Below are 11,734 nucleotides of genomic sequence, written 5' to 3' on the forward strand. Positions count from 1 at the left end.
CAGAACTGTCCTGGCTGGGGCCCCAATGACAAGCTCTGCTTCTGTGAGGTTTGCAAGGTGCCAAAAACATCTCCAGTGCTCTGGCAGGAGCAGGAAATGGAAGCCACTGCCGGGACCCCTCCCACAACCCCTCAGTGGCATCCCTGCCTCTCTTTCTCCCTCCCTCCTGGCCTGCCTGACACAGAAGTGAGGACCCGGCAGCCTCAGGGTCTGTAGAATCCTCTCTTTGGTCCCCGGACAGAGCCTCAGCCTTTCCAAAGATGGCCTGGAGACAGCTGCTTCTGACCTGTCTCTCAGCCGTTGCACTCCTGTCCAGTGAGTATGGGGAGGTTCCAGGAGGGACCTGGTGTTAGGTGAGGCAGTTTAGGTGGCCCACATAACTTGGGGTGCTGCAGCCTTCATGCTGTGCTCTCGTCCCACAGTGCTGCAGGAGGGGGCCGCTGTGTCAGTGGGCCTGAGATAGGTGGCAGGACAAAGAGGCACAGGAAGGTGAGTACCGGGGCCACCCAAGGCGGCAGGGTGGATGGGTTGGCTCCTGATGTAGCCTTGGTGAGCCTGTGCCGGGTGTGACTGGCCTCTCTCCTCGGGTTTCAGACGTGAAAGAGATTTTCATGCAGGAATCAGATGCCTTGAATTTCCTCAAGAAGCGCAGCAAGCGGTCCCCCTGATTCCAGGATGAGGTCAATGGTAAGACGCTGTGGCCTGCCTTCTGCTCTTGCTCCTTGTTCCTTCTCTCTCCCATAGTCAGCTGGGCTGTGGGGTTGGCCGGGGACAGAGGGCTCAACCCAGGTCTTTGGGTGTCAAACTGTGGCTCTGAGTCAGAAGTTATACCACGTTTTTTTGATTGTAGGTCAGTCTTGATTGGCTATGCTGTCAAGGTAAGGAACAAAGAGGGACAGGGCCACATGACTGCACTGAAGTCGATGAACTGCCCCTCAATTTCTGAAAGTTAAAAATGTTAAGAGGGAGAACTTCCCTGGTGGTTCAGTGGTAGTTAGGATTTTGCACTTTCACTGCAGAGGGCACAGGTCAATCCGCAGTTGGGGAACTAAGATTCCATATGCACATGGAGCAGCCAAGAAAAAGTTATGGGGGAAATCTATGTTCTGGTGGAGTGCGGACCCTGCAGCTCAGTGTGTGCTTTCTGGATAATTTGTGGTGTACCTTTATAGGCAAGAGGGCAGCACTGCAGGCAGGAAGAGGCACGTGGGACAGGGAACTGGAAATGTGGGCTTGGTGACAGCTTTGCTGCTAAGTGGTCTTGACCACTTCCTCTCACTGTGCCCAAGTTTCCTTCTTTATAAGCCCCTTATTTAAAGAGCGGTGTTCAGCCAGCAGTGTTTTTAAGTCTTCACTTCTAATGCAGCTGGGAGACTTTGGAACTTGGAAGAATGTCTCCTCAGCCTAAAGTAGGCCTTGGTGTCTACTTGCCTGCCTGTAACGACCTGGCAACGACCCTCATTTCCATGACCTGCCGACCTATGAAGGCATTTGAGTTTTCCGTCCTTGAACTAGATTCTTCCAAGGACTCAGCTCTGACAGTCACTGAGTCCAAGGCTTGATTCGTCACTTCTGTGTGTGTCTGAATAAACTCTTTGTGCCTCTCAGCACACTCAGCAAGGTAACTCGCTCAGTGAAAATAACAGGACTGTTTTCAGATGATGGGCAAGAAGTGAGATGAAAATGTTTAGAGATAAAATTAGCTTTTATTTTTTAATTGGAGAAGTACAATCCACACTGGGAATATCTCTAGGCCTCACACAATTTGGGATTTAAAGATTAGCAAATGTCAAGAAACACTGAAAAGACTGTGATGGAGCTTGGGCCATTCTTGATGGATATGAGAGAAGCAACCTTCTGGCAGACTCCCAGTGGGGAATGGGCATGAATTTAGGAGGAGAATAGTTTCCATCCTTTAAGGGGATTCAGAACGAGGCGCATGATTAAGCCAGAGGTCTGTCACCCGGGTTGGAAGCTCAGGGTTTCAGGCATTGTCCAGAACAACCTGAACACCTAGGATGCACCTGAGTTCATCTGCTGTCACCCAGTCAGCTCTAGCGCTGGGCAGGAGAACAATGCTCACTCATGTCTCAGGTTCAGTAAAGGAAGGCGACACTTTGATAAACGAACTTGGAAGCAGAAAACAGGCATCTCCTATCTCTAAGCTTCTGGGTAAAGATGCAGGTTACTTTATGGTGAAAGGAACTAATCAGAGGAAAGGCGCGTTCCTGAGGAGGCATGTATTCTAGGTACACAGTGCATGGTATAAAAACAGTATCTAGCATCTTGTCTTATTCACTGCCGAGTCAGAGGTCCAATTTGTGGCTCTTAGTTTCAAGATACTTCTTTTGATGAGGCTTTCATTGGAAAGATCCATAGGCAGGAAGGCCATGTGTGGGGAGAGCTGGCCCTCAGAACAACTCACACAAGTATGGTGTGATTCCCTCACGTCACAGTGGGGACACTGAGGTGCTTGTTGAAAGAATTTCCTCCAGACAATCACAGTTCTCACACTGAAGAGGGCAATGTAAAGATGATTACACCGTCATCAGGCCCTGTGGTGATTTCTATCATAGCAGCCACAATGTTGAGGGCAATTTAATTTCTTATCTTTTTCCTTAAGCGGACTACAGACTTCTTAGACAGAGGGATAGACAGGATCTTTCTTACTTGCTTTTTTAATCCCAGTGCTTGGCATATATTCTGGCCATGACAGATGCCCAAAGCTGCAGAAGGGATATGCAAGTGTTAGTGTCAAGCTGGATTATTCCCTCAGCAAATTCATTTCTATCATCTGAGAAAGAATTCCTAGCCTCTAAGAGAACCAGCAAGCTTGGCTACACCACTCATTTTATGACTGGAGCTAAATGGCTTCTGGAGAAGGAAACGGCAACCCACTCCAGTATTCTTGCCTGGAGAATCCCATGGACAAAGTAGTCTGGCAGGCTAGTCTATGGGGTCGCAAGAGTCAGAAACGACTGAGCGACTAAGCACACACACACAAATGGCTTCACTTTTTGGGGTCTCAGTCCTCTCAAGACACAAAACGAGGTGGTTGGCTGGGATGCTCTCCCAGGTCCCTCAGGTTTTAAAGTTTATGTCAGGGGTGAACCACTGCAGTGAGGCCCCGCATTTAGCCCCTCACAAACAGCCTCATCTGCCCCTGAGTTTCTTATGCAGAATGACTGGTGTACCCTTCAATGCACGTGGCTGCCCCTATTCTTTGGGGCAACTCTCACCTTCCCCTCCCTCAGTGGAGAACAGGCAGAAGCTGCGGGCAGACGAGCTGCGGAGAGAGTATCATGAAGAACAGAGGAATGAGCTTGAGAACTTTGTGGAGGAGCAAAACAATGGTAAGAGCTCATCAGCTGGTGCCTTTTGGGAATTGGAAGTTTGTGGGAAAACCATGTGATCTGTCTATACTTTTCCTTAAATTTATTTATGTCTCAAGTTTTAATTAGAGGAGGGAGATAAGAGCAGCTCTACTTTCAATTCGTATCTATGGGAGTCTCAAAAAAAAAAAGGGTGGGGGGGGGGAAGAAAGTCACAAAAGTAGCTACAGAACCTGAGAAGGCGTGGAAAAGGTCAGAACACATAGGGTACCACTGGTTGGGGACTGTGGGGCTGGGGAGTTTTCAGTTGATAGTATTTTCTCCTCCTACTTGGGTGTGTTCTGTCTCAGTACCTACACTTGTGCCTTCGTTCCCAGAGTTGGGTTGGGAGGATTTCAAACTCACTTTCAAGTGGTTTGGATTTACATCAGCGTCATGGCTGTAGAACTGCCCATCCTGGAAAACTGAGGACTTCCATTTCCCTAGTCACTGTTATCAGCGTTTGGTGACTGGTGGAAGCAAATCCGACAAATGAACGCAGTTCTGTGCCCTCCCCGTTCCAACGTGAGCATGTGCAGCCCTCAGGACAGCTCCCCTCACTCACAGCATTGGGCCCCTGCTAGTTTCTACGTGCTTTGCAAACCCACCCAGTTGCTGCGAGTCTCTTGTTTGGAAAGCCTTGGCCTTTGGCTGTGTCTCTCACCAATGAGTCTGCACACCTTATCCCCACCCTCTGCTCCTGGGATATGGCTCCAGCCTCCCCTTGGGAAAGCTGGTTTCAACAGGGCCTCTGGGTGTGGGCATGGGTGGACAGACACTCTACCTTCGAACCACAGCCTCCCACACTGAGGGGATTCGATTTTGTATTTATTGACTACTTTCACGTGTCACTCATGCCCAAAAATCCACAGAACATGTACAGGGTTCAGACCAGGCAGGCCAACATCTGTGTTTATTACTTTTTTGGTCTTTCTTGAAACTTCAAGATTGAAATGCTTCTGAGTAAGTTTCTGGATGCAGGTGAGAGTAGGCATTAAGACCCCAGTTAAGGTGACCTTTGTTAGAGAAAGTGTGATTTCATTTCTGAAGTCACCAACCTCCTCACTTGCTTGCTCTGGTGCACTTGAGAGGTGAGGTGCCCTTAGGGCATCTCTTAGTGGAAAGGACACAATCACCAGGTCCCAGAGGGCTGCAGGCCACACCCACTGTCTTGCAGGTGACACTTGCCTGAGCTTTGCAGACAGGTGTTGGGCAGGATCCTGGCAAATTGATTGTCCCAGAAAAAGCTAAGACTGTTGTAACTCAGGGGCAAATATTTCTGTTACAGATTTGTTTAACTTGGTGGACAGCTTGCGGCAGGCAAGGCATTTAAAAAATGAGAATGTGGCCTCTAAAATTCTTTCAGTTTTTTTTTTAAAAAACTCATAGTATTAACAACAGCATTTTATTTTGTGCATTTTTAAATATTTCAGGTCAAAATCCCTAGCACCTGGATGGAAAATGTTCACTGTTTTCCTTCCACAATGAATCATAGTGAGAGGTGAGGCACCTGAGGGATGCCAGGTCCTCCAGCAAAGCCAGAGGAGACTGAGGCTTAGGCCTCAGGTGCTGCCCACAGATGGAAAGGCTGCAGGACACAGGCCTTCGGGGAACGTAGCGACAGCAGCTATTGTCATCGGTTGAGCACTTGTCCTGCCAGACTCTGTACTGAACTACATAATCCTTATGGCCAATTCTCAGGTCTTACAATTTCCAGTTTCAAAAACCCAGTCTTTGAAAGAATACATGAATGTCCAAGGTGAGATAGGTAATAAAGAATTTAAATGCAGGTGTTTGCCAGCAAAGCCCATGTTTTTGTAAACAAAGGATGACCAAATGCATCACAGAGCTTGCTATTATCTTCTATTAACTTTCTATCCTCCCAACATTTTCCCCAAATTCTCAAAAAAAAAATTGTGGTAAAATATACAGAATATTAAATTTGTCACCTTTACTTAATTTTTTAAGTGTACAATTCAGTGGCGTTTAGTACATTTACAACCACCATCATTATTTATTTCCAAAACACTTCTATGACCTCAAATCTGCACCCATTATGCATTAATTCCCCTATCCCCACAGTCTCTGGAAACCTCTAATATATTCTCTGTCCATACACATTTGTCTATACCACATACTTCACAGAAGACAAATCACACAATATCTGTCTTTTTGTGTCTGGTGTGTTTCACCTAGCATGTTTCAAGGTTCATTCATGTTATAGCAGATATTAAAACCTCACTCCTTTTCATAGCTGAATACACACAGACATATCTAGACATTACAGTCTATCTTCTTACATTTCATCTTTTCATCTATTCCCACATGGTAATTCTGTTTAACATTTTGAGGATGCTTTTTAAACACTGATGGCCTTGGGATGTCTGCTCGTGGTTCAGTGGTACCTAACAGTGGCTAACAAGGACACGGAAGTTCATGCAGTCGCAGAGTTGGACGCAACTTACCAACTGAACAACAGTGGCTAACAGGCAGTCCTGAACTGACACCAGGAGCCTAATCTTATAGCTTCAAAAATGTGTTATTTGGATTCTTTATCAGTTGAGCCACAACGGAAGCCCTATTCAGAAACACATCTCATCAAAGACAGAAAAATTAAGATTTCTTACTTATTAAAAACTCCCTTCTGTTCTTTCTAGCTTTTTACTATGAAACATTTCAAAAATAGGGAAAAGTATGTATTAGAACAAACCCTCATATTACCATCACCCAGAATCAGCAATTATCAAGATTTTCCTGCACTTGCTTGGTCCAGCCCTTTCCCCAATTAGCTGTAACAATGTAACTTTATTTTTAAAGCTAAGAAACAGAGGGAAAACCTCACTCACAATCCCATCACTTGAAGTTGACAGCTATTTCCTTCCATGAGTTTTTCAACAGTATGCTTTTGCAATCTATTTTTCTGCCGCTGTGATTTTGTATTGTCTTAGTTGGTGAGTCTCCGGGCCAGTTTTTGCATGCAGCTATCCCATCTTTGCTGGCTGAGCAGAAACGTGCATTGAATGGAATGTAGGATCCTGGTTTCTGCTCTCCTGGCAACTAGCTCTAGGCTAGATCTGTAAAAGGGAGGCTTTAGATTTGGCATCCTTTTAGGCCCTTCCAGCTAGGACATTCTGTCACCCATGTACACAGGCACAATGGTTCATGTCACGAGGGCAGAATGGATACTTTGGGGAGACTTGATGGCTGTGCCCAGATCCGAGCCCTCCATCCTCACATAAGGACTTCATCTCTTGTCCCCAGAACAGGAAGAGAGAAGCCGGAAGGCCATCGAGCAGTGGCGCCAATGGCATTACGACGGCCTGTACCCATCCTATCTCTACAATCGCCACCACATCTGACCTCTGTTTGAAGGACACAGAAGATGGAGCCTGAGACACCCGCTCACCCCCGGTATTCGGTATTCGGGCACCTCTCCCGCACACAAACAGGCCCCTTCACAGGGCCTGTTGCCTAGGGCCTTCTGTTCTCATGGATGGAAACACCCAGGCTTGTGCTTCTTGGCAGATGATTTTCTGAGGTGAGCAAAGGCCTGTGGGGCCTCCTGGTATCTCTCCTAGAGGTTCCCTGTTGCTTCACCATCGCTCCCACACTGAGACTCCTGGTCCACAGAAAGATGAGAAATCACAGTAGAGAGAAAAGATTGTGTATCTGCTTACAGCTTATGAATAAAAACTCTTGAGTCAACACTGTACCGTCTTCTTGAATCTCATGCTGAGCGGCACCAACTTGTCCCTCCCAAATGACAGTGGGGCTCACACAGACTTAGGTGTCAAGAAGCTTGGACTTGGGAGCATGTCTCACTATTTCATCAGCCTGTCTCAGTAGTTATGTGACTGAAAGGGACCTGTAAATGCAACTGTTTGGGTAAAAACCCTTCTCTGAGCCCAGGTGCTTCTCACGTCTCTAAAGTCTTAAGGTTCAATGGTGGTTTCTTAATGGTATCAATCAAAAGCCAGGGTTACAGTGAGGCCAGCTGTAACCAAAAGCAGCCAGCAGATAAGGTTCAGTTTTAGTATCATCTCCTTTTTCTTCATAGTATTAGTTTACTAGAGCTTCCGCAACAATGTGCCAGAAACTGGGAGACTTAAAAACAATGAACATTTATTCTCTCACAGTTCTGGAAGCTGGGAGTCTGAAATCAAGGTGTTGGCAGGGCCACACTCCCTCCAAAGGCTCCAGGGGAGGTCCTCCCTTGCCTCTTCTAATTTCTGGGGTCTCAATTGTTCCCTGGCTTGCGGCAGCATTGCTCCAGTCACTCCTTGCACCATCATGTGGCCTTTACTCCCCATGTCTCCACAATCTCCTCCCCGTGTCTCTCTTCTCTTGTTGTAAGGACACCAGTCATTAAGGGCCCACTCTGCTACCTCAATAACTTAATTACATCTGTAAAGACCCTATTTCAAAATAAGGTCAATATTCACAGGTCTCAGGGGTTAGGTTTCTGTATATCTTTTCCTGGGAAACAACTCAGCCCGTAACAGTGCCCTCTCTTGTTCCAAGGGCTCTGACTTCCTGCCAGACTAAGCACTAGGTTACTTCCAGCCTTGCTCCCAAATGTCTTCAGGGATTCCACACTAAGAATGCAGAAAACTCAAGAACAACATTAAGTGGGCACCTCTGTGGGATCAGAGGATCATCTTTCTTCTCAAACATGGAGAAAAAGCACCCACTCAGGCCTTCTCCCAGTCCCCTCCCCTGGGTCTTCTGCTTCCCCCTCGCCTTGGGTCCCTGGCTGGTTAGTTCTGCCTACTTTGGAAGCAGGTTTCCAGGAAAACTCAGCAGTGGCCACAGGACTGGAAAAGGTCAGTTTTCATTCCAATTCCAAAGAAAGGCAATGCCAAAGAATGCTCAAACTACCGCACAACTGCACTCATCTCACATGCTAGTAAAGTAATGCTCAAAATTCTCCAAGCCAGGCTTCAGCAATATGTGAACCGTGAACTCCCTGATGTTCAAGCTGGTTTTAGAAAAGGCAGAGGAACCAGAGATCAAATTGCAACATCCGCTGGATCATGGAAAAAGCAAGAGAGTTCCAGAAAAACATCTATTTCTGCTTATTGACTTTGCCAAAGCCTTTGACTGTGGGGATCACAATAAACTGTAAAATTCTGAAAGAGATGGGAATACCAGACCACCTAACCTGCCTGTTGAGAAATCTGTATGCAGGTCAGGAAGCAACAGTTAGAACTGGACATGAACAACAGACTGGTTCCAAATAGGAAAAGGAGTACGTCAAAGCTGTATATTGTCATCCTGCTTATTTAACTTTATGCAGAGTACATCATGAGAAATGCTGGACTGGAAGAAACACAAGCTGGAATCAAGATTGCCAGGAGAAATATCAATAACCTCAGATATGCAGATGACACCACCCTTATGGCAGAAAGTGGAGAGGAGCTAAAAAGCCTCTTGATGAAAGTGAAAGAGGAGAGTGAAAAAGTTGGCTTAAAGCTCAACATTCAGAAAAAGATCATGGCATCTGGTCCCATCACTTCATGGGAAATAGATGGGGAAACAGTAGAAACAGTGTCAGACTTTATTTTGGGGGGCTCCAAAATCACTGCAGATGGTGACTGCAGCCATGAAATTAAAAGACGCTTACTCCTTGGAAGGAAAGTTATGACCAACCTAGACAGTATATTCAAAAGCAGAGACATTACTTTGCCGACTAAGGTCCGTCTAGTCAAGGCTAGTTTTTCCTGTGGTCATGTATGGATGTGAGAGTTGGACTGTGAAGAAAGCTGAGCGCTGAAGAATTGATGCTTTTGAACTGTGGTGTTGGAGAAGACTCTTGAGAGTCCCTTGGACTGCAAGGAGATCCAACCAGTCCATTCCGAAGATCAGCCCTGGGATTTCTTTGGAAGGAATGATGCTAAAGCTGAAGCTCCAGTACTTTGGCCACCTGATGCGAAGAGTTGACTCAATGGAAAAGACTCTGATGCTGGGAGGGATTGGGGGCAGGAGGAGAAGGGGACGACTGAGCACGAGATGGCTGGATGGCATCACGGACTCGATGGACCTGAGTCTGAGTGAATTCCGTGAGATGGTGATGGACAGGGAGGCCTGGTGTGCTGCGATTCATAGGGTTGCAAAGAGTTGGACACGACTGAGCAACTGAACTGAAGAGAAACAAAAATATATCCACAGAAAGACTTGTATCTGAATATTGTTATTTATTCATAACAGCCCCAAATTAGAAACAATTCAACCCAAATTATCTATCAATAGGTGAATAATGACATATAGTAACATAATAAATGACATAAGTGACATATCCCTACTATGAAATATTAAACAGTAAAAAAATGAACTATGGACACAGGCAACAACATGGCTTTATTTCAAAATATGCAAAGTATAAGAGTATATTCTGTTTTGACTCCATTTATATGAAACTCTAGGAAACACAGATCTAAATAGCTCAGTGATGGATGTGACCAGGGCATGTGGCCTGACTGGGAAGTGGCAAAGGCAACATTTTGGGGGTAATGGCAATGCCCTCTATCTTGCCTTTGGTGGTGGTTACGTGGGTGAATAAATTCACCAACATTTACCAAACGATATACTTAATATGTGTGCTCTTTGCTGTGTGAAATTTAGCCCTTAATAAAGTTGACTTAAAAAATACCAATAGTGAAGTCTCTGCTCACTACTGTCTGCTCAAGCAACATTATTACAGACTTAGTTGTAATCTGTTTCAAATCACTTAATTTTCTAATCTGCAAAATGAGAACAATTCTGGTCTGGCCCTGTTTTGGGAAATATTATACAGTTGTTTCTCATTATTTGTGGATTCTGTGTTTTTCCAAAATCACCTAATAACTAAATCTTAACTTCTAATTCCAAAAACAGTACCTGTGGTGTTTTTTTGTGGTCACTAGGGACACGCACATGTGCAGACTAACAAGAAACTTGAGTTGCCCCTAGCTGAGGTCAAAGCAACATTTTTGCTAATTTCAGCTCTGATACTTTAAGAAGACGTCCTTTTCGTGCATGTCTGTCACATTGTTGTGCTTTTTTGAGGGGCTTTTGATGTTGAAAATGGCTCCCAAGCGGAGCGCTGAAGTGCAATATAGTGTTCCTGAGGGTAAAAAGGATGGGATGCATGGATCATCCAGAGAAAATGCATGTGCTGAGATCAGCTTCATTTGGTCAGGAGTCACAGGGCTGTCCACTGTGAGTTCCATGTTAATGAATCGACAATATATATATTAAATAAGCTTTCTTTAAACAAACATATATAATATAAAGTTATTTATCGAGCCAGTGAAGAAAACGTGACTAGAGGCTCACGGAAACCTAACCTGTATTTCCTCTAGGAGCAGTGACTGTATCTGCTAGCTCAGTTGGTAACTTTATGGAACAATTACTATGAATAACAAAAACCCACTGTATATATATTTCTAGTCTTTCTTTCCTTTCTCAGTGAAAAGGCTTTGAGTTTTCACCACCTCAATTACCGCTGTCTGGCTTTTCTCCAAAACGCAAGTCAATTTTATTGGCTATGTGGTCTGACTGTGTAGGACATGGCAGGTCTCGTCTGCATTTGATCTGGAGAGTTCAGCTGTGGTAATATTCTTGGCTCTAAATTTTCAAAACTTCCATAGCTTTTTCACAAACTACTGCCAAGCTATGCCCACTGATTTCTTCCACCTTTTGTACCTGTTATTTTCTTTAGATACTTGGTTCTTTCTTTCCTCAATACTAACAAATACAGAATTTCATTTTTGGAGCCCATCATCCTTCTTGTGAGTGGTGCTGTTTCCAAATCTCTCCCCGCGGCATCTGAAGTGTCTGCTTTACCTGTAAGAGCAGAGGCTGAGAGGGGCTGCTATCAGTGACAACTTGGGCAAACAGATTTACACTCCTGAATTTATATGTTGTCAGACACATTTAGTCTCTTATAAACATCTAGCTTTACTTCTGTCATCAACTTTTACACAAAAACTCAACTCATGCAATCGCTCTCTGTCAACTTTCCTATACATCAATTTGTAATGTTTTTAGAAGTTGAAAACTGGAAAATTTTAAAAGCTGAAATTCAATGTTTTCAGTTCTCTTTGGAGACAATTCCATAATCCTCATTCAGAAGCTTCTTATTTGCTATTCTGGATCATTGTTACCTAAATTAGTTCAGTTTTCCTTCTGTAGTTCGGAAAGGGAAAGTAGTATAACAAAACTCAAGAGAAAGATAATTTTCTCTAAAAAGCCACTTATTTCCTCTAAACAAAAAAAGGCACAGGGAGTTCTCTGTGGCCTACTGTTAGAGGATTCTGGGCTTTCATTGTTGTGGCGTGGATTCAATCCCTGCTCAGAGCACTAAGATCTTGCAAACTGTGCAG

At 44.9% G+C, this 11,734-nt stretch overlaps 1 protein-coding gene across 1 annotated transcript; it reads left to right on the forward strand.

Moving 5' to 3' along the window:
- The first annotated feature begins 260 nt into the window (after positions 1–260).
- On the forward strand, positions 261–6,730 carry UCMA (upper zone of growth plate and cartilage matrix associated). The gene is given in 6 exon segments (XM_040248561.1): positions 261–315; positions 423–475; positions 477–489; positions 595–687; positions 3,255–3,353; positions 6,633–6,730. Coding segments are annotated over 6 exon segments (411 nt in total).
- The last annotated feature ends 5,004 nt before the right edge of the window (positions 6,731–11,734 follow it).

The sequence above is a fragment of the Oryx dammah genome, unplaced genomic scaffold (assembly GCF_014754425.2).
Source record: "Oryx dammah isolate SB20612 unplaced genomic scaffold, SCBI_Odam_1.1 HiC_scaffold_10, whole genome shotgun sequence".
NCBI classification, from domain to species: Eukaryota; Metazoa; Chordata; class Mammalia; order Artiodactyla; family Bovidae; genus Oryx; species Oryx dammah.